Raw genomic sequence first — 27489 nt, 5'->3', positions numbered from 1 at the left:
ATGTGAATGCTCTAATACATTTATATTTGTGTCGTCCTCAAAAGGTTTTGGAAAGATGGTAATGGGCCAACATGTTGGGTTTAGTAAAATGGTGGCGAAAGCAATGGTGCAACCAAACCAAGATCCAATCATCATCTTCATCAACCACCAAACCGACACAGTAAAATCCAAACCCACCCTCGCGCCATTTGTCGGTGCACATTTCTATTTCAGCATCTTTCTTCTTTCCTGCAACTCACTCACACAACCACCAAACACCTTCAAAACCTCTCTCTCATTCACCACATTATCTTCAATCCTCTCCAGATCTTCAGATCCATACATCATCATCATCCACCAATTCACTTCAGGTTCGTCAAATCTAAACCCTACTCCTTTCAAATTAACCTAAAACCCTACTGATCGTATTACATTGTTGACTTTTCGTCAGATCTGAGAGAATTTAGGGCAAAATGGGAGAGGAGAAGAAATCTGGAGGATGTATGGGCTGGTTTATCGTCTTAATTGTAGTAGGAGCAATCGCCTTAGCCTTAGGGTTTACATTGAGGAACAAGTTCCATCACGATGACGACGGTGATTCTCCGGTTCCCGGGCCTCCGGGACCCGTTGCGCAGAAGTATGGTGATGCTTTGAAGATTGCTCTGCAGTTTTTTGACATCCAAAAATGTAAGCATAAGTCCTTATTACATTGTTGACATTACTAAATAAAGTTTATAGATGCATATGTTAACTGCTGTTTTTGTTTGTATGTTTACAGATCTAAAATTTGTTTTCTAAGTTTAGGTCATTGAGTGCATTTAAGTTAGTGTTTTAATTATATAGATTTGAGAGGATTTTAAGGGTAGATCTAGATCTATAGTATGATTTGATATTAATGTTGTAAGAATGTTTGTTTGTTTTATTTTCTAGAGTTAGATTTGACTACTAAAAGTGTAAACTGAGAACACACTCTGTTTTTTTATAATAGAGCCAGTGGCGGAGCTTGACCAAAAGTTCCGAGGGGGCGGAAAGTCATGGGACCCAATTTATATATTGTATAAATATTTAGGCAAAATAATTGGGGGGACAATCCTATATAATTTTAAAATTTTCGGGCGAAAAATAGGAAATTTTACACTTCTAACCGAAACATTCGGGGGGCGGGTGCACCCCCCACTTTACACTAAGCTCCGCCAATGAATAGAGCCATAGAGGGACCATGATTATGGAAAAAAACAAAGAGTTTTGCTAATCATTGCGCCAAGGGTTATGATTAAGAGCATGATTCTTAATTAACTTTTTGATAAAATAATTAAAAAACAAAATTATTTCAACGAAAAGAGTGAATTACATTGCCAACCCTACAATGAAACTTCAATCAAAATATACTTGTGTTTATTTAGACAACTACGTACAGTGGCGAAGCTTGAGATTTCTGACCGGTGGGCGGAATTCACTGGACCTAAAAATTTCTATAAAACTGGGGGGGTCAAAAACGTATATACCCAAAAATTTCTATACGAAAACTACATACTCTCCACTACTGAGCGAAAAAGTTCGGGGGGTCGGCCGCCCTCTCCCACCCCTTAAAAGCTTCGCCCATGACTACGTAAATCAATATTTGTATATATATTCAATATTATTATTATTTTTTTGTAGCGGGTAAATTGGTAAATAATGAAATATCATGGAGGGGGGATTCGGGCATAGATGACGGAAAAGAAGCAAATTTGGATCTTTCTAAGGGAATGTATGATGCTGGAGATCATATGAAATTTGGATTCCCGATGGCTTACACAGCAACCGTCCTTTCGTGGGCCATACTTGAGTATGGTGATCAAATGAATAAAGCTAATCAACTGGATTCTGCTAAAGACTCACTTAAATGGATTACTGATTACTTAATTAATGCTCATCCTGAACCTAACGTGCTCTATATTCAGGTAACCCTAATCTTCAAACTCATCATATAATATCACATTTCTGTTCACTGTTTTGACCTGAGCCATTTTGAACCGATTTTTTTTCTTTCAGGTGGGTGATCCAGATATCGATCACAGTTGTTGGAATAGACCTGAAAGTATGACCGAAAAACGGCCTCTAATACAAATAAACGCATCCACTCCTGGAACAGAAGTTGCAGCCGAAACCGCAGCAGCAATGGCATCCGCATCATTAGTGTTCAAATCAAGCGACTCAACATATTCAAACTCACTTTTAAAACACGCCAAAGAATTATTTACATTCGCTGATAAACATAGAGGCTCTTACAGTGAAAACATCCCTCAAGTTCAGAAATATTACAATTCAACCGGTTATGGTGACGAGCTTCTGTGGGCTGCTAGCTGGCTTTATCATGCAACTAAAGATCAAACATATCTCGATTATGTTGTTGGAAGTAATGGTGAGACTTATGCTAATTGGGGAAGTCCTACTTGGTTTAGTTGGGATGATAAACGACCCGGGACCCAGGTAAAGTTGGTTATCCTGTTATTATTTTTACCTGCTTGCTTATTGAAACAAACTTCCCACCTTTTCCCCGTTATTAAAAAAACATAAGAATAATTGGGTGGATTGCAAAATTTGTCCATGAGTTAATGAAATTGCCAAATTCGTCCCTAAGTTATTTTATGGAAATGGCAACAAAGATGAGACGTCAGGGATCTAGTTACAAAAAAAAGTCTTATTTTAGATGTAACAGGCAAAAGTGCCTAAACCTCAGGGACGATTTTGGTAGTTTACTCTTTAACTAAAGGACAAGCTTATAATGTACATAATCTTTGTTTCTCTCTCTCTTTGCATTATAAACTTGTACTTTAGTTAATAATCAGTTAACAGAATAAACAAACGGAGTTCTAAACCTTTTGATCTAGATGCGGAAAAACAAACCTTTAGATGACAGTCGCAGATGTGGCCAAACTCAAGGACGAAAATGGCATTTTACTCTAAAAAAAATCACAAAAGTACCTGTTTTTGGCCTGTAACCCAATCGGCTAATAAACTGTGCAGGTTCTTTTGTCAAGGGTAAGCTTCTTCGATTCAAAAGCTGCTACAGATGCAAGCCTCAAAAAGTACAGAAAAACCGCCGAGGCCGTAATGTGTGGTCTTCTGCCGAAATCCCCAACAGCAACATCAAGCAGAACAAGAAGTATATGTTTTTTTTTTTTTTTTTTTTTTTTCTCAAATGCTACCCAAGTATCCAACTTTTTTATTAAGACCACACATATATTAAAATTATGTATATCCTTTCATCTATACCAATTTCAGCTAGAAGGCCCATAATAATGCCAAATGACAAAAATGCCCTTATTTTTTTTTGAGGAAAATAGTTTTAAACTATAAGGTGTTTTTGTCTTTCCAAAAGTTATAGGGACATTTTCGACTTTTCATCATGTGGCATATTTTTTTTGTTAAAATTGGTACAACTGAAACCATATACCTACTTGTGTCATTGTGTGGCTTTTAAAGTAGTTTTATACATCTATTATATGAGTGGCTTTAATGAAAAAGGTTGAATGCTTGGGTGACCTCTACAAACATTATCCTTTTTCTTTTTTGTATCTATATGTGTGTATATATATATATCTCACTGTCAACAACACAGGTGGTCTTATATGGATCAGTGATTGGAACGCTTTGCAGCATCCGGTAGCTTCTGCCTTTTTAGCCGTTGTTTACAGTGATTACATGCTTACATCACGCACCCAAAAAATCCAATGTGATTCAGCCTCCTTTTCAGCTAAAGATCTTAGGAAATTTGCATTGTCACAGGTATGCTTCAGTTAAGTTATCTGAGAGACAATTACTAGTAGAGATGGTACTGATGGTTTTTTTTTTTTTTTTTTTTTTTTTTTTTTTTTTTTTTTGCATTAGGCCAATTATGTGTTGGGAGACAATCCAATGAAAATGAGTTATCTGGTTGGATATGGTGACAAATACTCGCAATTTGTGCACCATAGAGGAGCCTCGATACCCGCTGACGCAACAACCGGGTGCAAGGGTTGGCAATGGCTTGAGTCAGACCAACCTAACCCTAATGTTGCAATGGGTGCACTTGTTGGTGGACCATTTTTAAACGAGTCATTTGTTGACGACCGTAACAACTCAATGCAAACCGAACCAAGCACTTACAATAGTGCAGCCATTGTTGGGCTTCTTTCGGGTTTGGTTACAACCTCATCAGTGGCTACATCCTTCACATGATTATACTATCTTATTTGTATTATAATTAATTAATATTGTGAGAGAGAATTTGTTTGTGTAGGGGTTAGTAATATCCACGTTAGAAATATACAACTTATGTGATGAGTGTATATACTGTTAGGCGTCTTGCTTGTTATCAATTGGTTTTTGACTTGTAATTCTAAGCTAAAGTATGAACTTGTACTTCGTGAATGATTTTGGTTGTGCGAAGGTGGGGATGTTGTTAAATCGGTGGTGTTCAGGGGTTGTGGATCGACAACCCGGCTCAAAACTGTAAAAGTTGGCACAAATTTGAACCTGGAAATTTGTAAGACACAAACCTGGATAGACAAGAACCTGGAAATCGTGTAAGACACAAACTGAACCCGAGACAGTTTGTGGGTTGACACGAGCACAATATGTTAAACCTGAGCACAATCTGTTAAACCTGATTATTTTATTTACATTTCATATTTGTCCTCTAGAATTATAAAATGAGAAAAAAACCCGAAAAGTAAATAGTAAACCATTCATGCTAGATTATTGGGTTTCGATAAAAAAATAAAGTAAAAAGGTATACGAGGATACTTTTGGGGGCACCCTTAGGTACCACATTGTGTAACACGGCAACACCGTCGCATGTGGCTCGGGTGGTTTCTACTTCTAGTACCCGATTCGGTATTGTGGAACTTCAAGGTAGGGCCGTCCAAAAAAGCTCGCAGCTCGCTCAGATTTAGTTCGGAAAAAGCTCGCTCGATATATGGCTAAAGTGATTTGTGTTATTATACTAACGCGTGTGCATTGTCTATTTTTAATAGGAACTCAAGAATATTAACAGAAAATATCACCAGGAAGCCCGTAGAAAAACCTAAGTTTACAATGTGAGTCATTCTCTCTTTTTACCAAATTACTTTACAAAACCTCAATTTTTTTCAGTTATACATACAGGGATTAAGTCTTTGGAATCTATAATTATTGCCAGTAGTTGGGGTTTTGTATATATTACTAGTCCCCAGTCACCAAGGGTGTGACAGGAACCGTTACTTTTGGGTGACAGGACCCAAAGTAATATGACCATGAGGACGGGTGAGTGTCCCTAGTTGCATACTGTGTTGAATAACTGATAGAAATAAATATTGTAATCGCTCTTAATATTGTGAAGTTATAGAGTGTTTTTATAAAATGGAATTTACTCGCCAGTATTTCTTTTTGATAAATTTTTTTTAAAACGTGTTTTAGGTAACTTAATCTGAAGCAATAAGAAGCCAGCTATGGAGCACTGAAGGCTTAAAGAAAGTGGTTTTAATTTACCTGAGTAAAAGAAGAAGTTATATTTTCAGCAAACTAGGGTTTATCCCTATAAAAAATACTATAAATTGAAAATGGGTTTTTATCCCATTTGTTTAAATAAAAATTTGGTGTTTTGAAACTCTGAATTTATTTCCTAACTACGATCCTGATGTCTCATTTCTGTTGCCAAATAAATAAACACCGATACCACTTGACTGTCTCGCGGCTTCCGCTCCCGGGGTGGGGTCGAGAGTTGCGACATAACTGACTAACGATTAATGAGATCGGGATTTTATATGTAATTTTCAGTTTTATATCTATTTTCATAAGTAGATATGTTTTAACACCTTTTTCAACCCATAATTTCAAGTAAATAAGATTATTGCCGGAATTTATAGGTTTTGGTCAAGAATCTGGTCGAATCGCTAGACTACGACCGATTTTTAGCCAATTAGGACTAGATTTGACCACTGTTAACCGTCTACTAATTAATTGATCGATTAGAAAAAAAATTTACCAAGTGAACCTCCGACTAGCGATTTTCCGCAACCCCCGACCCCTGCCCCGGGAGGCGGGCGGCCGCGGCCTACTCAGAGATGGTGGTATCGGTGTTTGTCATTATTTTGGCAGCAGAAATTTCATCAGGACCGTAGTTAGGAAATATTTTATCAGATAAAAACACCATATTTTTATAATAATAAATATATATTGGGATAAACCCAAGTTTCCATTACAAACATGTTTATAGGGATAAACCCTAATTTATTGAAATAAAACTTCTTATTTATTTAGGTAACTTTTATAGCCACTTTTCCAAGCCTTCAGTACTCTCCAGCTGGCTTCTATTTGGCTTTCACATTTTGTTACCTGAAACGCGTTTAAAAACATTTTATCAGCAAGAAATACTGGCGAGTGAATCTCAGTTTAATCAAAACAGGTTTTATCATTTTACAGCATTGAGGGAAACCCGCAATTACATTTGTTTACATCTACAAAAATTACCACCCAGGGTACTGCCAATCCTGACTTGTGGTAATGTTACTACTCATAGTGTAGTAACAAATTTTGTATACAAAACCCCAACATACCGACGATAATTGTAGAATACAAATACTCAATCACTGTTAAATATAAATTAAAACAATTGAGTTTTTGTAAAAACAACTTGTGAAAAGAGGAATCACTCACAAAAAGGTTTACGAAAAGAAGGATTACTCACATTGCTATTTTAGGTATTTCCTTGTGACTTCCTGGTTGTAATCTAGTTAAATAAATAATGCACACGCGCTAGTATAATAACCCCAAATTTACATTAGTTATACCCTCCCTGAGACAGAACTCCAACGACTGAGTCAGGCAGAGCCTTGACATGGTTACAGAGCACTAGATCAATCGGGCAGCGTATCTAATACGTAACCGGGGGTTATGATACTTAAAATGAGGCAGAGCTTCGCTATTTAGCGGGGTATTATACCCAAGTATTATTTTTGCTATTCAGAATTGAGCGAGAAGTTTCGAATTTGAACGATTTTGACTGAATGCCGATCGATCCTATTTATAGTGCTGATCAGGGAGTCCCTGGCGGCCCGCGAGAGAGACAAGGGGGCTCTCACGCCCCGCGAGCTAGGTCGGGTAGGGTGTAGCTGGGCTGAGTCGACCCAGTAGCTTCGACACGTTGATGCCACGTGGCGGCACCGGGTTACGCCACTCGTCCCCTCGCTCGCGCCCCGCGCGGATTAATTGCAGTCTGTCGCGCCCCGCGACAGACATAAAATATTGTTTTTATTTGATTTTTATCAAAATAAAGGTATGTCGGGTCCGGTTTTCGTATACGAGGTGTATTTTAGAGCGTATAGGGGTGTTTATAAGTATTTTTAGGAGGGTTGTTATATCCTCCCCACCTTGTTTTAGAACTCGTCATCGAGGTCTACTGGAATAGGTGTGGATATTTCCTCTGCATTTCTGATTCAAGCTCCCAAGTGTACTCTGGTCCTCTCTTGGAATCCCATTTCACCTTGACTAGAACCAATCTCTTGTGCTTGAGGTTCTTGATATTTTTGTCTTCAATCTGTAGAGGCTTTTCTACAAACTTAAGCTTTTCATTTACCTCTATGTCCTTAAGAGGTACCACTAATGATTCATCTGCTAGGCACTTTTTAAGATTACATACATGAAATACATCATGTATTCCTGCCATTTGCTCTGGCAGTTGTAGCTGGTAAGCTACAGGTCCTATTCGTCTAATAACCTCAAAAGGTCCAACATACCTAGGGCTTAGCTTTCCCCTCTTAATGAATCTAACTACCCATTTCCACGGAGAAACTTTTAATAATACCTTATCTCCTACTTGGAACTCCAATGGTTTTCGTCTGTTATCAGCATAACTCTTTTGACGATCGCGTGCTGCTTTTAATCTTTCCTTGACTTGAATAATCTTGTCCGTTGTTTCTTGTACTATCTCGGGTCCAGACAGTTGTTTTTCTCCAATTTCTGCCCAACAGACTGGAGTTCGGAACTTTCGTCCATAAAGTGCTTCAAATGGTGCTGCATTGATGCTGGTATGATAGCTGTTATTATAGGAAAATTCTATTAATGGTAAATGATCGTCCCAATTTCCTTCGAAATCAATTACACAAGCTCTAAGCATGTCTTCCATTGTCTGAATTGTCCTTTCGCTTTGTCCATCCGTTTGAGGATGATAAGAAGTGCTTAGATTTAACTTGGTTCCTATTGCTTTTTGGAAACTAGTCCAAAAATGAGAAGTAAAACGGCTATCTCTATCAGACACAATAGATAATGGAATTCCATGTAATGAAACTATTTCATTTACATATAGCTTAGCTAACTGTTCCATACTGATAGTTTCCTTCATCGGTAAGAAATGAGCAGACTTAGTTAATCTGTCTACAATCACCCAGATTGTATCATTACCCTTTCGTGTCTTGGGTAATTTGGTAACAAAATCCATTGTTATCAATTCCCATTTCCATATTGGCATTTCTAACTGCTGTAATAAAACTAAGGGTTTCTGATGTTCAGCTTTAACCTGTGAACAGGTTAGACACTTGGCAACATAAGCTGCTACATCCTTTTTCATTCCTATCCACCAGAAATTCTTTCTTCAGTCTTGGTACATTTTATCACTTCCAATATGTATCGTATACTTACACTTATGGGATTCTTCTAAATTTCGGTGGCGTAGGTTTCCTTGTTTGGGTATCCAAATTCTTTCCTTATGTAATCTCCAAATTTCATGTGTTCCTTGTTCTAATTCCTTAATCATTCCTTCAATTTTTCAGTATCGTCCTTGATTACTGATTCCTGTACTTCTCTAATATGTTCATTTAAATCTATCTGCAGATTTAATTTAAGAGAACGTACTCTTTTTGGCTTTTCATGATTCTTTCGACTTAAAGCATCAGCTACTACATTAGCCTTACCTGCATGATACTGGATATTACAATCATAGTCACTAAGAATTTCCATCCAGCGTCTCTGTCTCATATTTAACTCCTTTTGCCCAAAAACATATCTTAAACTCTTATGGTCAGTGAAAATGGTAAACTTACTACCATAAAGGTAACGTCTCCAAATTTTAAGGGCAAAAATTATGGCTCCTAATTCTAGATCATGGTTTGTATAATTCTCTTCATGATTCTTAAGTTGTCTAGAGGCATAGGCTATAACCTTTTGACGTTGCATCAACACACATCCATAACCTAACTTAGAAACGTCACAATAGACTACAAAGTCTTCAGTTCCTTCTGGTAATGTAACACCTCGAAATTTTGTGCCCAATGATGTATTGACACGTGTCATAAGTTTACACGTGGCTTTAAATACTAAATAAAGGACCAAAGTTGACAAACATTGAAAGTGTGTAAATTCAAGGGTTAAAAATGTCAACAAGGGATAAATATACTGTACAGTAACCCTAAATGATGCTCGTACCTTCAAACGAAGAATCATGGATCGTACGGAACGAATTGTGAAAGAAAGTGAGGAATTACAAACTACAGGGCCAAATGTGTCAACATGTTTAAGTTAAACCTCTGAGTGACCTTTGGGCATACCCGAGGATTTGTAATGATAAATTATACTCACTGGGATGCGTGATTTAAATTTCGCGAAGTTCCGATTCAAAACGAGAAAGTTATGATCAAATTCGTTAATAAGGGTTAAAAGTGTCAAACTTTGAAAATTAAGGCATTTCGGGTAATAATAAATTAACCAAGGGTTAATAAGATGGGTAAAGGTTCCGAGGCCCTTATTCGTAAATAATCGAGGCCCAAAACGCAAAGTTACCCCTTCGAAACCGAAAGGCCAGGGTAATAACGGCAAAAGATTTGAAAATCTTGGAAATCAAGTCTCAGGCGGGCCGCGTTAAAGATCTGAGTAACCTTACGCAGGCCGCAAGCCATGTGTAGATTCGTTTACTGACAATAGGATCCAGGCGACCCGCGTAAAGGTAGCCTGATCCTTCACGCGGGCCGCGTCAGACCGCCAGTTGCAGAAAACGGGGACAGGTTCACTGTTTGCTATTTTAACCGCCTTAGAATGCCATTATGAGAGCATGGGCGCCCCCTAAACGAACCCTAGCACCCAGGGACACATGTTGATGATCAAGGAACCCTTGTAGCCTTAGTTGTGATGATCTTGTGCTTCTATTTTCACTATAAAAGGCCATGAGTTGTGCACTTAGTGAACACACCTCAAACCTGCTTTCTTGATCACCTCTGGAGCTCAAGAGCACTCCTCTAACATCTCTGGTCGTGTACCAAGCTTCTGTAAGTATGCCTAACCCTTTGTGGTTTAGTTTTTACATAGTTATAGCTTGAAAGTCAATCCGTCGTAATTAACGATTGACTTTACGATAAATCACAAATGGTCCAGTGGTTTGTCGAATCAAAGGTAGTTATATGTTGGTAATCATGTGGGGTTTAAACCCCTAAAAAAGCACCCTCTGATTCCCACTCTAACTAGTCCAAATGTCGAGTCAAACTTGCTTAGAAAAAGTCAACAGAATGCTATTTTGCGATTTTATGCATAATCAGTAATGTAGATGGCGTATAACCTGTTTTAACACTCATATAACATGATAATAAGTATATTAACTAGTCTAAGCTTGTTTGATCCGACCATTTACTGTTTTGACCCGGTTCGGAACCGAAAATCGCAAAACTTTGACTTTTGCTTTGACTTCAGTTCTGACCCGTTATGGTATGATTTAGATATGCCTTAGGACTCTCTTAGGACCAGGTTACATGATGGTATAACCCTTTGTGACCGGTTCGTTGTTTGTCCGAGTCTTTAGCACATTTCCGTTAAATGCTTAAAAGTTGACCGTAACACCCTTTTTTACTTTTAAACGAGAATTTTGGATATGTGAAAGGACAATAACTTTAGTTACTGATTCCTAAGCATGTCCCTAAAATTTCACGTCAATCCAAGGTCTAGAATAGGAGTTATGCTAAATAGCGCAATTACGGAAACTTTAGTAATTAAACGGCGCAATTAGCATAACGCCTATCTAAACCCAAATTTCGACATCAAACCTTTTACACACTGATGTAAAATAATATTTTGGGATTTTTAAAGATTTTTAATCATTTTTAGCCTGCTCATAACCTGCGGTTATGGCATCGGTTCGGTAAATACCGAATATACCCTTTTTGGACATAACTTGAGTTCTACAAGGTATTTTGACCCGATTCCAGTCGCTACTGATTTTAAATATAAAATAGAGTATTTTGGACTTTATAAAATTTTCGGAAAACTCAGATTTCCTGTAGAACTCAGAAACCTCTTTTATAATCTTTAAAATGACCGAAATACCCCTACGGGGCATATAATGGATTTAAACTTGTTACGGGCATTATGGGAGGTATCCTACTGATACCACAACCTCTTTAGAGCATATTAACTTAGGAAACTTATGTAGGACTCTTACGGTTGCCCGTTACGCCTTTTGCGCGCACGGTTCGGTTTATGTAACTAGTTTACATAAACTAGCCGAAACGGGTCAAACCTTATTGTTTTGACCTCAAAATCCAGAGTGTGGTTTTATTACCCATATAAAACAAGTCTTCAAACTTGATGGATCCAAGCCACATTCCATTCCCGGTTTTCGCCTTTCACGCGATTAAACCGTAATTATCCTTTGAAACTGACCGGTCTAAGCTAAGGCTAAATTAAAGACCCGTTAGGATTCTAATAGGTTATTTTAAACCTTTGTTCCAGAATAGGAGACCAGTAAAAGAAACTTGCATTGTTTGATTGAGGTTTAATACTTGCTCAGGTAAATACTTTTAACTTATTTTCCGTTATACGGGCTTGGGTTACGGTATTTAAAATACCGCTTGGTCGGGCAATTGACCCAACTCATTAGTAGTTGGTTATTATCAATGTGACCCATTTAAAAATTTGTTTTGTTGGCTTTACGCCTTTGGGAGCTTAATGACCATGTCCCGGATATCCTTGGCATCATTTTACGAAATGGCCACGTCCCCGACACACGGGTGTAGGAATACACCCGTAATGTGTCTATGTTATTAAAGGTATAACCGTTGGTTTTCCCGCCACGGCTTTATGCTTTGTGGCGTGTCTATTAACCTTAAACCCGACACGACCCGGGCGACCGAACGCATAGTGAACATGTAATTCTTTTACAAGATTTAATTATAAATTATCCCAAGTTATAAAGAGTTTGTGCCTTGTGCATTCAAATCAATTTTATTAAATATTTTACAAAAGTGTCGGTTGAATGTATTTACCAGTGTAAACTGACGTATTTTCCCCAAAAAGATTAATGCAGGTTCTACACGTAATAGGCTGGCCACTCCTTAGCATCGTTAGAGTCTCGCAAGCTTGGGATGCCAATATCTGTTGAACAATTATTTTTCTATCTTATTTTGATCCCCTGTGGATTATATTTCGACGATTGTGATACTTGGATATTACATTCGATAGTTGAAATATATTTATCTTTATGCTTCCGCTGTGCATTTATATATATTGTGTGGTTTGACTATATTGTTGCCAACTACGCCACACTAATCCCCCACCGGGCCCACCGGTGATACACGTGGAAACCGGGGTGTGACAGGTAACGCTAGTATGGGTGCGTTGGTTAATCTTTGCTTAAGATTTCTAGAGGCTTCTTCCTGTTTCAGTCCCCATTCAAACTTAACATATTTACAAGTCAGTTTTGTTAAGGGAATGGCTATTCTAGAGAAATCTCGGATAAACCGTCTATAATAACCGGCCAGTTCTAGAAAACTTCATACTTCTGTTGGCGACTCAAGGACTTTCCATTTAGCAGTTGCCTCGATCTTTGTGGGATCCACATGAATTCCTTCAAGATTTACTAAATGTCCAAGGAATTGCACTTCTTCTAACCAAAACTCACATTTTGAAAATTTTGCATGAAGCTTTTCTTTTCTCAGCAAATTTAAGAGTGTATGCAGATGTGCTGCATGTTCCTCTTTAATCTTAGAGTAAATGAGAATATCATCTATAAAGATAATTATGAATTTATCAAGATATGGTTTACATATTCTGTTCATCATGTCCATAAATGCTGTTGGGGCATTGGTTAAACCAAATAGCATGATGGTAAATTCATAATGGCCATACCTTGTTCTAAAAGCAGTTTTAGGAATGTCCTCTTCCTGTACCCTCAGTTGATGATATCCTGAGCATAAATCGATCTTGGAAAAGAATCGAGCTCATTGCAATTGATAAAATAAATCATCGATTCTCGGTAATGGGTACCGATTTTTAATCGTGACTTTATTTAATTCTTGGTAATCAATGCACATACGCATTGACCCGTCCTTTTTCTTGACAAACAAGATTGGTGCTTCCCACGGTGATGAACTAGGCTGTATGAATCCTTTCCCCAGAAGTTCATCTAACTGTTTCTTCAGTTCTTGCATCTCTGCAGGTGCCAAACGGTGAGGTGCCTTGGCAATCGGTGCCGTTCCTGGTAGCAGGTGAATTCTGAATTCGACTTCACTGTCCGGTGGTAATCCAGGTAATTCTTCTGGGAAAAAAATCTGAGAATTGAGATACTACGGGAATATCTTTCAATTCTTTTCCTTTAGTGTTAATGATTATGGAAATCATATATACTAGTGATCCTTTTCTTGCATAACTTGCTGTTTTCATCACCGAGATGAATTTTGTGGACCTAGTTGGCTTGTCTCCTTTAGTTGTGATCTTTTCACCCTTTGGTGAATCTACTTGTATGACTTTTGATCACAGAGAATACTGGCTTTATTGGCTATTAACCAATCCATTCCTAATACAATATCAAATCCAGTCAGATTCATTGGGTAAAGATTTGAAATAAAATTATGGTTTAGAATTTCTATTCTTGCTCCCTGCAAGATTTCAGTGATCTTAATAGATTCTCCATTTGTTGTCTCTACTAGACATTCTTGTTGGAGTTTAGTTAATGGTTGATTGAGAAGTTTGCAAAATGAAGTATTAATAAAACTTTGGTTCGCACCAGATTCAAATAATACTTTAGCAAAAACATCATTAACTAAAAACGTATCGGCAATCACGTCTGGAATCATCTTTGCTTCTTCAGCTGTTAGAACAAATGCTCTAGCATTCTTAGTAGTCTTGTTGTTCATGGCTGGAGCTAGTTTCAGACAATTTGGCTTGATATGCCCCTTTTCTCCACAGTTGAAGCATACTCCATTACTGGGTTTCTTCCTACAGTCTTCTTCCTTGTGTCCTGGTATCTTGCAGAAATTGAAGTATGTAGAACATCTCCCTGAATGCTTCTTCTTGCAGGCCTTACAGTAAGGTGTAGAGGTAGAACCTATATTTTTTTCCACGGTTGGAATTACCGTAGCGAAATTCCTGGGTAAGCTTTGGAGCTAGGTTATTCCTCTGGTTTTCTTCTTGTGTACGTACTAGTTCATCAGTCAAGGTATTGACTAGTTCTACAACTTCTTCTATAGTTTGTGGTCTAGCTGCTTTGACTACGTGTTTAATCTCACTGATTAATCCCTAGATGTAACGGGAGATTAATGCTGGTCCTGGTGAAGCTAGCGTTGGCACAATTCTAGCATATTCGAAGAATACAGTAGTGTAACCCTTACAGTCTACTCCAGTCATTTTAAGGTTTAAGAACTTATTAGCTATTTGTTCTTTTTCATTAGGAGGACAAAATTTCCTTTCAACCATGTTCTTAAACTCAGTCCATTCCATATTATAAACTCTGTCACTTCCCCTAGACTAGAGAATAGTATATGGCATAGCGTCTATAATCCCTTGTGCCACTATGTGTTGGATGACACAGTTATCTAATTGGTTCCCGTTATTATCGTTATTTAGGTTTTCTTGATTCACTTCGTTTTTTATCTGGATTATAAAGATTTACCAGATATTAATATCACAGAACAATACTTAATGCGAATAATCACACAAACAAACACATTGATCAAAATCATCGTGCATTGCGCATTTACTCTATTTCATATATATATATATATATATATATATATATATATATATATATATATATATTACATGCTACAACTGGAATTGAAATTATACTACTAGTTATGCATCAGTAGGTATTGGATTATCTATTTTAGTTGGTTTTCTTTTTCAAACTACTCGCATATATATATATATATAATATAAGTATAATGTACTTCACGGCTTAACGTACGCGACAAATTTACGCACGTTAATATGAAAATCACGCACGTACAAAACTGATAAAACCTAATCACGCTTTCAGCAACTTGGATATAATCACGCATACATGTGTGTAATCACGCATGGGATTTTGATCAAATATATAATAACGCACGTTATAAACTTAATCATGCATGTTGTTTTTCATCGCGTACGTTAACGTACGTTAAGCAGTTTTGTACGTTAACCTTTCTCTCTCTCTCTGTATATATATATATATATATGTATTTATATATAGGGGAAGGTTCATTGGGGAACACTAAAAAAGTGGGGAACGGCGGGGAACCGACTCAAACGGACTCCGATTGGACTCATTCCAGCGGCGTTAGAACCGGTTCGTCGAACCCTAACTAAGATCTCTTAACCCTAAATCCTAACTCCTAAATTCTAAACCCTAATGCTAAAAAATAAGGCTAAAACCTAAGCTAAACCGTAAAATCTAAACTATAAACCCTAAAAGCTAAACCCTAAAGGCTAAACCTAAAGCTAAACCCTAAAGCTAAACCCCAAACCTAAACCCTAAAGCTAAACCCTAAAACCTAAATCTAAACCCTAAAGCTAAACCCTAAAGCTAAACCCTAAAGTTAAACCCTAAAAGCCAAACCCTAATATATTTAGGGCTTAAGGGTTATGATTTAGGGTTCAGGGTTAAAAGATCCTAGTTAGGGTTCGACGAGTCGGTTCCAACGCCGCTGGAATGAGTCCAATCGGAGTTCGTTTGAGTCGGTTCTCCACTGTTCCCCACTTTTTTAGTGTTCCCCAATGAACTTCACACTGTATATATATATAGTGGAGGGTTCAAATGAGAATGTAAAAAGAAAAAAGAAGAAATTTCAACCAATAGAAATGCTTCATTAGACTTCATTTAATATTTGTACTTAATGTAACTATAATGGTATATTAGTAAACTTACATACATCATTAATTGGTAGTTTCATCTTTAATAATTAACTAAATTAAATTTGTAACTTATTTTTAAGATATATATTTTTCACAAAAATAAAAATAAAATTTTATTTATAGTGTAGGATAAATACAAGGCGTGTAGGATAAATTAAGAGTTGTGTAGGATAAATTTCAATATGTATAGGATAAATTTCGAAATGTGTAGGATAACTTTTTATGTGTGTAGGCAAAAATATTTAGTGTGGAGATTATAGTCTTAATGACTAATTAATTAGTCAAACATAATAATAAATGAGATGAGAAAAAAACTATTTAATCTTTTACAATTATACCCTTTTGTTCTTTTTCTTCTCAATAAAATTTTATTCTCAAATGAACCTTCCCCAATATATATATATATATATATATATATATATATATATATATATATAAAGAGTAGGAGTTTGGTGGAAAGTAGGTTTTTCCTAGAAAGTCTAGGAAGCAATCAGAATGCGACATGTGGCATTGAAGATTTTTAACTAGAAGGGCAATTGTGTACTTTCACATTCTATTTTTATTTTTGGAATTTATCTTTATTAACTAACTATCCATGTCCATATTTTGTAACCGTTTTCTCCATGATTTTCTGAATAATTTGTTTTCGAAATCTAAACCAATCGCATATTCCATTGTTCAGAAGATTACTGGAAATTATCAGCATGTTCTTGGTGCTGTGTTTTAACAGTTTACAGGGCTAATGTCAATTTTTTTATAGATCCCACAATATAAAGATGTTAAAACACAACTGTATGAATCTGCTTGCTGTTAAAACACAATTGTATGAATCAGAATGCTAAAACACAACTGTATGAATCTGCTTGCTGTTAAAACACAATTTTATGAATCTGAATGCTAAAACACAACTGTATGAATCTGCTTGCTGTTAAAACACAACTGTATGAATCTGAATGCTAATACACAACTGTAATGAATCAGCTTACTGTTAAAACACAAATATATGAATCTGAATGCTAAAACACAACTGTATGAATCTGCTTGCTATTAAAACACAACTGTATGAATCTGCTTGCTGTTAAAACACAACTGTATGAATCTGAATGCTAAAACACAACTGTATGAATCTGCTTGCTGTTAAAACACAACTGTATGAATCTGAATGCTAAAACACAACTGTTTGAATCTGCTTGCTGCTAAAACACAACTGTATTAATTTGCTTGCTGTTAAAACACATCGTTACGAAAACGGAGATGATAAGAATAGTTTTTGAATGGTGATGATGAACTCGGAGATGGTGGAGATGGAGAAGTGTTTTAATTTGATCCGGTGCTCTCCATCCTTTCTAAAGTTATCTTCTTCCATGATTGTAGTTATTTTTGGTAGGGATTGGGGTCTCGAAGATGGGTTTGGAGAGAGATAGGGAAAATCGCGTGAAATTAGGGACTGGGTTTGACTGACGATTATCTAACTGATTTAAAACACGATATATTGACAAAATTGCCCTTAGTCTTTTAAAACAATGAATTAAATAAACTAAAAAATTACAAGATTTCCATTGACTTCATCTTAACCATTAAACACACCCATTGGATGGCCCAGATCACTTCCTAGACTTTCTAGAAAAACACACTTTCCGCAGGATCCCTACTATATATATATATATATATATATATATATGTATATATATATATCTATTATTACTATTATTACTAGGGGTTAATCCAGTATTGCATATTTCGCTCGTCGTACTTCCAAACGAGCCTCTCCCCTATTTGTCTGATTCTTTCTCCCTCATCTAACAACTCCTCACCAAACGTGCGGAGTTCCTGCACGTTTTCGGTACTCATGGGTGGTGGGGGTGCTGGTATCGGGTCACGGTACGGTGGTACGGGTTCTCCATATGGGTTTGGGTTTTCTAGTATTTCCTGAACATACTGATCAGCATCCCAATATGGATTTAGAGGGTCAAGGTTGGGGTATGGTGCTACAGGGTTGGGTATGAGTTCCTCCTGTGGGTAAAGTTCTCGATAATGCATATGTTCATCGTTCCATGGGTCATAAGCTAGAGGGTTTGGTGCTGGGACTCTAGGGATTTCGTTTGTGTCGAATGCAGGTATTGGAATCTGGTCTCCTAGGTTGGGTTCGATTTCCATGGGTTGAGTTGGAAACAGTGGTAGTGGATGTGGTGCAATGATTTGTTCTAAGTTTGGGTCTGCGGCTGTGGTAGCTAATATGTGAAAGTTAGCTAGTCGCCTATTGAGTATGTCTTGAGTTTGGGCATTCATCTCCCTATTTGCTGCTGCTAAGGCCCGTTGCTGCTGCAACTTCCTCATTCTCTTCCTACGCTCGTATGCTCCCCGACTGAACCATCCTATCTTTTTGGTAGGGAATGGTTCTTCGGATTGTGCCTTAAATATGAAAATCCCCTCTTCTGTGTCAGCTGAATACCCCGAGGGGGTAGGCTGGGAAGAAGTTCCTTCATCTCTATGAGAACTAGACAGTTGAAGATAGGCGTCCGATGTTCCTTGATCACTCATAGTGTAAACTAATAAATTGTTAAATAACATAAAACAATAAAATATACACGTAATCCCGTAGATTATTTCCTAACATAATGGATAAAATGTTGGTGTCAGCAGAACACTTCAGTGGCTGAAATCAGTGGCTGTAGCTCTGATACCACCTTCTGTCGCAACCCCCGACCCCTGCCCCGGGAGGCGGGCGGCCGCGGCCTACTCAGAGATGGTGGTATCAGTGTTTGTCATTATTTTGGCAACGGAAAAATCATCAGGACCGTAGTTAGGAAATATACTGAATGCCAATCGATCCTATTTATAGTGCTGATCAGGGAGTCCCTGGCGGCCCGCAAGAGAGACAAAGGGGGCTATCGCGCCCCGCAAGCTAGGTCGGGTAGGGTGTAGCTGGGCTGAGTCAACCCAGTAGCTTCGACACGGTGATGCCACGGGGCGGCACCGGGTTCCACTCGTCCCCTTACTCGCGCCCCGTGACGGATTAAGAGCAGTCTGTCGCGCCCCGTGGCAGACATAAAATATTGTTTTTATTTGATTTTTATTAAAATAAAGGTATTTCAGGTCAGGTTTTCGTATACGGGGTGTATTTTAGAGCGTATAGGGTTGTTTATAAGTATTTTTAGGAGGGCTGTTATACGATTAATCAACGACTAATCGGTTATTAGTTGGGATTTTTACAGCTATGTTAAAAACTGAGGCATGAGCTCAGATCATCAAAAGCACACGTACAAAATACTTTCTCACATGTTATAGGCTCATAGACTAATATATAGATGTTAATTTTGATCGTGAATTGGCTGGTTTTGAGGTTTCTTCTTAAGTGAGTCAAAAGTTATAATAAAATAACTAACAAAGAACGTGTTAAACAAGCCTAATTTGTCTAAAACAGGTCAAAATTGTCTAAAATTCACTTCTGTTGCTGATTTGATTTTTATTAAAACTTTGGATTATTGTTCTAGTTATATTTAGGGCAAATTGCAAAAATAAGCAACAAATTCACAAAAATGATTCGTTTAGTTATTATGGCCATTAAAGGTACGTTTTATGTTATTTTTTCTGCATTTTGGTCATGAAAAAGGCCGTGAATACGTTTAGATGTTATAAAAAAAAACCAAACAAACCAAATAATACTATGGAAATATATACTTTTCATGACTAGATAAAAACAAAAACATAGTAATCAAACCTTATTTCAGAAAAAAAAACACAGGTCTCTATCCAACATATTTTTTAGACAATATGATTGGTGACCTTAATATCCATTGTTATTTATGCAATTTATTGTAATATTTGACACTTGTTAATATATAAAAATATAAACTAAATATAAAATTGTTTGCGGGTTAATTCAACTAGCTTTGACCTTTACTAAAATTTCATCACCTATGTCTTAAACTATTTTGATCCATTAGTGTCCTCAAAGTTCTCACGTTTATGTTGATATAACTAAACTAGATTGTGAATGCATCTTGATAAACGTGTCGTCGTGTTGTATTTAACGGACTGTATTTTATAAGATGAATTTAACATGGCTATCGAACTTAAACACGACACATTTAACTAAACATATCATTTACTTAAACACCAACACATAAATGTTTAATAATCAAATTACGTGACACGACACGTTTAATACAATTATTGACATAACTCACTAAACATGGTAGGAAATAATAAGACATAATTTCTTATTTTGAACGGCTGCTAATAAGACCCAACTTAACACGATAAAAAAAGTTGCAAGAAATTACAATTTATTTATAAAAATACAAAACTAAATCGTTGATGATAAAGAAGTAATAAACGTACTGTGTTAATGTATTAATCTTTAATATTATAACATTATACATATTATAAACGGGTTATACATATTGAAACCAATTTATACACATTTTTAATCATGTCATTAACATGCGCCAACCGATTTATGACCGAAACCCATTAACTCCATGTCTAGCCACTCGATTATATCCATATCCACTAGGCATAATGCGTATACACAAATTTAGGAGGAAACCCAATAAATATGGGAAAAACCCCATTTAGGAGGAAACCCAATAAATATGGGAAAACCCTCATTGTGGACAATTCAGGAGGAAACTCAATAAATATGGGAAAACTCCCATTGTGGGATTCGAACTCAGGACCTATTGGTCCCAAAGCTTTATCCCGCTCTTAAAATGCCACTAAGCTATAAATGCATGATGTCCATAATCTAATCTATACTTTCTGTAAAAGGAGAAATCCCAATGATATAAGAAAAGCTGATGTATCAGCCAGAGAGGCTGCCCAACAATGCTTTTCTTATGTCATTACTGCATCATAAAGCCTATTATATAAAATCATTTTAAATTCTATTTAAACCTTTGCCCTTCACCTTATGATCAAACCTCTGTTCCCAAAGTAAACCTCTATCCAAATTCAAAATTCTGGCTCCAGATTCAAAATTCAAACCATATATTCTAATCCTATAAATAAGATATATGAATCTGGCTCCACATTCAAATCTCTCTCGCTCATATTTGCGAGCATATATCTCTCTCTCAAATGCATATTTCTCGTGATTCAGCAGACTAATCTCCGATTATACTTCTTTGTTCGACTGTTTGTTGATCCTGTTTACATGTCATCATTACAATATCATGTGTTTGAACTTCTGTTTACATGTTATCATTCCAGTATCATTGTTCCAATGTTTGTTGATTCTGTTTACATATCATCGTTACAATATCATGTGTTTAAACTTCTGTTTACATGTCATCGTTCCAGTATCATTGTTCCAACATCATCGTTTCAATGAAGCTTCCCTTTACACATCAACATTTCAACATCGATGTTGCAGTATCATTGTTGCAACATCGTGAAAAGTTGCATGTGCTACCTTTTTTGATGGGAGAGTTGCATTGTTCGATTTTCGTTAAATCGAAAGTCAGCTTTTATTATGTCAGTGAGATTTTCTTCTTTTATACAAATTATAGATTCGTGCAATATCGTGAAAAGTTAGATGTGCTACAACAGTTTAGAAGAGACCTTTGCATTTTAGGTTTGTTTCTTATTTTGACTAACTGTTGATGATGTTGAGAGTTTTTATTGACACTGACATTTTAGAGTATGTTAAGATGCATGTTGAGATTTTTAAAATAAACTATTACATGGAAAAATAGAAATTTAATGAAATATTTATAAACTGTTACACGCTAGAGTTAACACTTGCTAGGATTTCATAGATTCTGGCCTTTCTCCATGTGATTTCATGCTCTCTTTTGTTTTTCGGGTCAGTTATCATGTTGCAGATTTTCTGATCCTGTTTTAGAAGTTGTGTTAGAAACTCTTCTGCATTCTTCTGGAAATCTGATGGAGGAGAGTGGAGGACTTCATCAAGCAATGCTATGTTGTTCCAGGTTTTGTTGTAATTAGTGTCATTGATTATGTCGACTTTCCTGTTTAGTTCTTCGTCTGTTCTTTTTTCTTTGAGTGACCACATCGAGAATTGTGTTTTAACATCGCTGGTGTCTGACCAGTGGTAGAAGCTGAAGTTTGCCATGTCGATTTTTGTTGGATTTTCTGATGTGGAACAATTTTTCACAGACAATGATTTGTAGGACAATTTGTTGATGTTTTGAATCAAAAGTAATCATCGGTCTTTTATAGAGTTTAAAAACGCGTCTACATGGTAAATGAAGAGGTTAATTGTAATTATGGAAATCTGCTTTTGTTGTTAGAACTTCGAAAATTTGTCCCTTGGGTTTCTTGGTATTTAATTTTACAGTTTTCCCATAAAAGTTGGGGTTTGAAAAGATTTTTGCATTAAAAGACTGTTGTTTTGAAATATACATTAATATGTTTATATTCAATCTACACGTTTTGATTGATTAGATTATTAAATGTACAATCACTTTAAGTATGGTTTATTTCACCGTTAGATATTTCAGTATATAAACTCATAGCCACTTCACCTGTTTTTCATCACATTTTCCTACGAAGATATCATACTTTCAGGAAAGTTGAGTAATATTGTTTATTGAAATGGCGTCATTCACTTCTGTAAAATCAGATGATTTAAAGCAGCGTTTTGTCAAGCAAATCGAGGAACAGGTGTATGAAGATAGTGATACTCTTCAAGAGCTGAAGAGATGTTTTGATGGATTGCAAGTTGGCCTGTTCACGAGAGAGCAGGTTTCCAGAAATCTTATGCAGATGCCTTCAACTTCCGTTCATGAGCTTTGTGTTGTCAGTAATATAGAGTACGGTGATAGAGACGTGGAGTTCATGGCGATGCTAAAGGACATACATCGAGAGGTTTAGCAATCGATGGAGTTGAAGCTAAAATTTTTTAATTCTCGCTGTTATTGTTAGATTTGAAAGTTTAGTTGTTCAGTATGTTATGTAATTATTGAACTTTTAATGTCATGAATAAATGAATAAATTTTAATATTATGAATCTATGTTGCGTTTTAGTTTTACTTATTTAGTGTTTGAGTTTGATTTAGATTATGTTGATGTTGAATTGTGTCTAAACATCTGTTTGGCAAGTCAATAGAGGTTTAATAGTAACAAGGGTTGGTTTGATGGTGAACAGATGAGTGCAAAGATAAAACAGATGTTTAGAATTTGATCATTGATAGTAGTTTTTTGAAGAATCTCTGCTCCTACAAGTTACAGAGAGTCAATATTTGGAGTTGTAAAAGGTCTGTTGTAGTTAAAGTGTGGTAAAAGAGAACATTTGCTGATGATGAAAGATTGAAGAAGGAAAGTCTGTTTGGGAGACCAGATGTTAAACAACAACATATGATATTCAAAATATGTTGAGCCGAGAAAAGGTTTTTATAGTAACCGTGGTTAGGTTAATAGCAGATGTTGGGAGTTTGTTAGTCCATTAGATTAGATGTTGCACAGTATGTGAAATTGTAATTGTAGACCTTTGTATAAGCATGCTGCTGTTGTCATATATTCGAACCTTCTTATGTAACAACTGTGTATGCTAACGACTGTTGATTTACCACCGTTGACTAAATGAATAAATATTAATACTATTAATCTTTGTTGTCGCATCTTCATTTTAATTATTTGAGTCATTCCTAAGTATTATTATATAATTTTGTTCATCAATAACAGTTTTTTGGGAGAATTTCTAGTAAGACCTAATTACAAGGAGTCGATATTTGATGTTGTAAAAGCTGTGTTGTAGCTAAAGTCTGGCAAAAGAGAGCATCTGCTGATGAATAAATGTCTGAAGATGCAAAGGTCTGCCATGGGTCAACGGATGTTAACGAACAACAGATGATATTCAATCTTAAAATGCTCAACAGAGGTTTTGATACTAGCAAATGTTAGACTTACGACTGTTGTGTTACACCTGTTGAAAACAACTGTTTTTGAAACTACTGCTTGCCTAAAAATACATCCACTGTTAAAAGGTATCATCTGTTGTCATAATTTTTGGTTATCCTAATGACTGTTGATTTACTATACTGCTGACTGTCATCCATTATCACAAGAGAGGTTCTGACGTGGACAGATGTTAGCTAAAACTAAAACAACTGCTGAAAGTTATCATCTGTTCTCATAACTTCTGTTTATCTAACGATTGTTTGACTCACACTGTTCCCAACTTCTGTAGTCGACCAACACATGTTTCAAAACAAGTGTCATCGGTTGTCGCAAGAGAGGTTCTGACGTGGACAGATGTTAGCCATCAGATATTTGTAACTACTGCCATGTCAGCCTTCACTTTTTCTCTCTATATAAAAGCTGTTTCATCCCTAAATCGAGCTTCTACCACTGCCGTCTCGAATTCAAAATTCTCAAAAACAGTTTTCAACATATTAAAAACCCTCCAACTTAAACCCTGTTTCATCCCCAAATCACCTTCTTCTCCGATCATGTCTCTGAACATCAAAAACCCTCACAACTACCTCCCCATCTTCGAGAAAACCAGCAAAAATACCAGCTTTCACTCAATAATTGACCTTTTAATTTCATCAAAACACAAATCAATCCTTACTGCTGATGCTCCGGTTCATACAGAAACACTCTGACAATTTTGGTTTAATGCTGAAATAGAGACTGAAGATAATAATCCAGTTGCCATCACATCTAAGGTCGGGAAAATTGTGGTACAATTTTCTCCCTTCACAATTTCCACTACATTTACATTGGACGACTTGGGAGGTAAGACCAACTTTTAAAAATCTGAACTTCATACAGAATTCATTGAAAGAGGGTATGATGCCCAATTAAAGGAAGTTACTATGTATAAACAAAACTTCCCTCCGCTAATGAAATTTTTGTTTCATACTCTTTTAACTTGTCTCTCAGCCAAGACCGCTGCATTTAATGAGATACCTTTAAACATTCAGTATTTGGGTTATGCTACTTTACAAAATCTGATTACAATTTATCACAAGCACTATTTTCTGATTTGTTGAATAATGTGAAAAAATTGAAAAAAGGTGTTCGTAGTAATGCTTTTCTGTTGTATCCAAGACTTCTAAGCTACTACCTACGAAAAGAAGTGTCACAAACCGATTTTGAACAAGGTGTAGCTTTTCAAATAAATAGTCTTACAGGTAAAACTTTTACTAGACTTATGGATAAAGAGTCGGAAGTTTTAAGAACAGAAACAAAGGGGGATGAGCCTGTTTTAGATGCGTCCACATCTATTGCTCAAACCTCTGTTGTTGAGCCAACTGCTCCTGGTGATCATGACACCACAACCGGTGTTGTGAAACACACACCAGGAAAACGCAAAAAGAAATCTGTCATATCCAAAAAGCCCACCAAAAGCAAACAAAATAAAAAGGTTCCTTTGGAAGATGAGATCCCAGAGTTTAATGCAGTGACAACACAAATGTCACTTGAAACCACTGCTGCTACTTCCTCACATTTGTTGGAAAGATCTCAACCCATCCAAACTCCTCACGTATCCTCACAAAAGGATCATGTTGTAAGCACAGGGACACCACAACATGAAGTATACCTTTGATGCGTGTGTAGTGTAATATATTTTTAATGTATAATTAAGCCCTTTTTTACACCTTTAGCCAAGTTTTAAATTTATAAAACACGATATTTACTAACATAAACACACATATGGGCAAGTGCACCCATTGTGGACGTAGTATAGTGTTGGTAAGATACCGAGGTCGTCCAAGGACACAAGAGCTTTTAATACCGGTTTATCCTCAACGTCTAATCAAATCAAAAAGTTAGAAAAGGTTTTTAAACTAAGAAAATAAAAACTAACTAAATGCTGAAAAATAAAAATAAAATAAAAACAGATAGACAAGATGAATCACTTGGATCCGACTCGTGTATTAGTATAACCTTTGATTATTTTCGCACTTTTGCACTTGTTTAAGAGATTATCTTAGTTATTGTAGTAGGCCCCTCTTTTGAAGGCGACGTTACCCTCAACCCAGTAGTTTGAGTCAGCAAGGATACAATCCGAAAGGGTTGGATTATTGGAAGATAATGAATTAAGTTATTAATGCAAATTATGGTAGGCCCCGCTTTTGGCGGTGACGTTACCCTCGGCTAATGTCACACCCCGATTTCCACGTGTCTCACCGGTGGGCCCGGTGGGGGATTACCGTGACGATGTTGGCAACAATATAGTCAAACCACACAATTATATAATGCACAGCGGAAGCATAAGATAAATATATAAATTTCAACCTCTGATGATAATATCAATGTATTACAGAAGTTGAATATCCACAGTGGATCGTAAATAAAGATAAAGTATTGTTCCATTAGATACTGCAATCAAGCTTGCGAGGCTTATCCCGACGCTAGGGAGCTAATACCAGCCAATTACGTTTAGGTACCTGCACTTAATCTTTTTGGGGAAAATACGTCAGTTTACACTGGTAAATACATTCAACTGACACATTTGAAAATGTTTATTAAAATTGATTTGAATGCACAAGGCACAAACTCTTTTATAACTTGGGAAAATTCATAATTATCTTGTGAACGTTTTACATGTTCTTTTATGCGTTCAGTAGCCCGGGTCGTGCCGGGTTAAAGATTTATAGACACACCACGTTTGCGTAAAACCGTAGTACAGAAACCAACGGCTACGTCTTTTAGTTTTAATGTCGACACTTTATACCGGGTGTACGCCTACACCGGGATGTCGATGGTCGTGGCCATTTCGTAAAATGATGCCGAGGATATCCGGGACAACGGTCATTAAACCCCCCAAAGGCTTATAAGCAACAAAACTGTTTAAATGAGCCAATCATATTTAATCAATTAACCACCTAAGCGATGGAAGTATATAATGCTCAATCAAGCGGTATTAATATACCGTAACCCAAGCCCATATAGGGGAAATAAGTCAAAAGTATTTACCTTTGCAAGTATTAATCCTTAATTTAGATCAAGTCACCGATAGCTTTTACTGGGGCTCCTAATCTGGAACGAAGGTTTTAATTAACCTCTTAGAATCCTAACGGTCCTTATATTAGCCGTAGCTTAAACCGGTTGATTCCGATATATAGATATGGTTAATTCGCACGAAAAGGCGAAAACCGAGAATGGAGTATGATTTGGACCCAACAAGTTCAGAGACTTGTTTTATATGGGTTTATAGTTCATACTCTGGATTTTGGGGTTCAAATAGTATAATTTGACCCATATCGGCTATTGCACGAAAACTAGTTTCCATGAGCCGTACCGTGTGCGCAAATAGGCGAAACGGTTAACCATAAGAGTCGTACGCTTATTTCCTAAGTCAATATGCCTTAAAAGTATTTTGGTATCAGTAGGATACCTTCCGTAATGCCCGTAACGAGTTTAAGTTAATATTATGCCCCGTAGGGGCTTTTCGGTCATTTTAAAGACTTTAAAAGGGATTTTCGAGTTCTACAGGAAATC

At 36.6% G+C, this 27489-nt stretch overlaps 1 protein-coding gene and 1 long non-coding RNA gene across 2 annotated transcripts; one reads left to right on the top strand and one right to left on the bottom strand.

Moving 5' to 3' along the window:
• On the bottom strand, nucleotides 1-3102 carry LOC118492228. The gene is made up of 2 exons (XR_004892661.1): nucleotides 2947-3102; nucleotides 1-641 (listed from the first exon to the last, which is right to left on the bottom strand). It is a non-coding gene; the product is annotated as an uncharacterized LOC118492228 (long non-coding RNA).
• Nucleotides 120-4377, top strand: LOC110941022 (endoglucanase 2). Its single transcript, XM_022182624.2, has 7 exons — nucleotides 120-350; nucleotides 431-666; nucleotides 1639-1922; nucleotides 2014-2451; nucleotides 2989-3127; nucleotides 3584-3750; nucleotides 3853-4377. The coding sequence occupies exons 2-7, from the start codon at nucleotides 453-455 to the stop codon at nucleotides 4180-4182; spliced, it is 1572 nt and encodes a 523-aa protein (XP_022038316.1). The 5' UTR covers nucleotides 120-350; nucleotides 431-452; the 3' UTR covers nucleotides 4183-4377.
• The last annotated feature ends 23112 nt before the right edge of the window (nucleotides 4378-27489 follow it).

The sequence above is a fragment of the Helianthus annuus genome, chromosome 5 (genome assembly GCF_002127325.2).
Source record: "Helianthus annuus cultivar XRQ/B chromosome 5, HanXRQr2.0-SUNRISE, whole genome shotgun sequence".
Taxonomy (NCBI): Eukaryota; Viridiplantae; Streptophyta; class Magnoliopsida; order Asterales; family Asteraceae; genus Helianthus; species Helianthus annuus.
Note: the sequence above shows the minus strand (reverse complement) of the source record. Positions and strands in the feature narration are given on the sequence as shown.

Excerpts from the sequence above, each read along its gene's own strand:
- LOC110941022 (XM_022182624.2), top strand. The coding sequence starts at position 453 with ATGGGAGAGGAGAAGAAATCTGGAGGATGTATGGGCTGGTTTATCGTC. Across the intron at positions 667-1,638 it reads GTTTTTTGACATCCAAAAAT|CGGGTAAATTGGTAAATAAT; the intron begins GTAAGCATAAGT and ends ATTTTTTTGTAG. Across the intron at positions 2,452-2,988 it reads ATAAACGACCCGGGACCCAG|GTTCTTTTGTCAAGGGTAAG; the intron begins GTAAAGTTGGTT and ends TAAACTGTGCAG.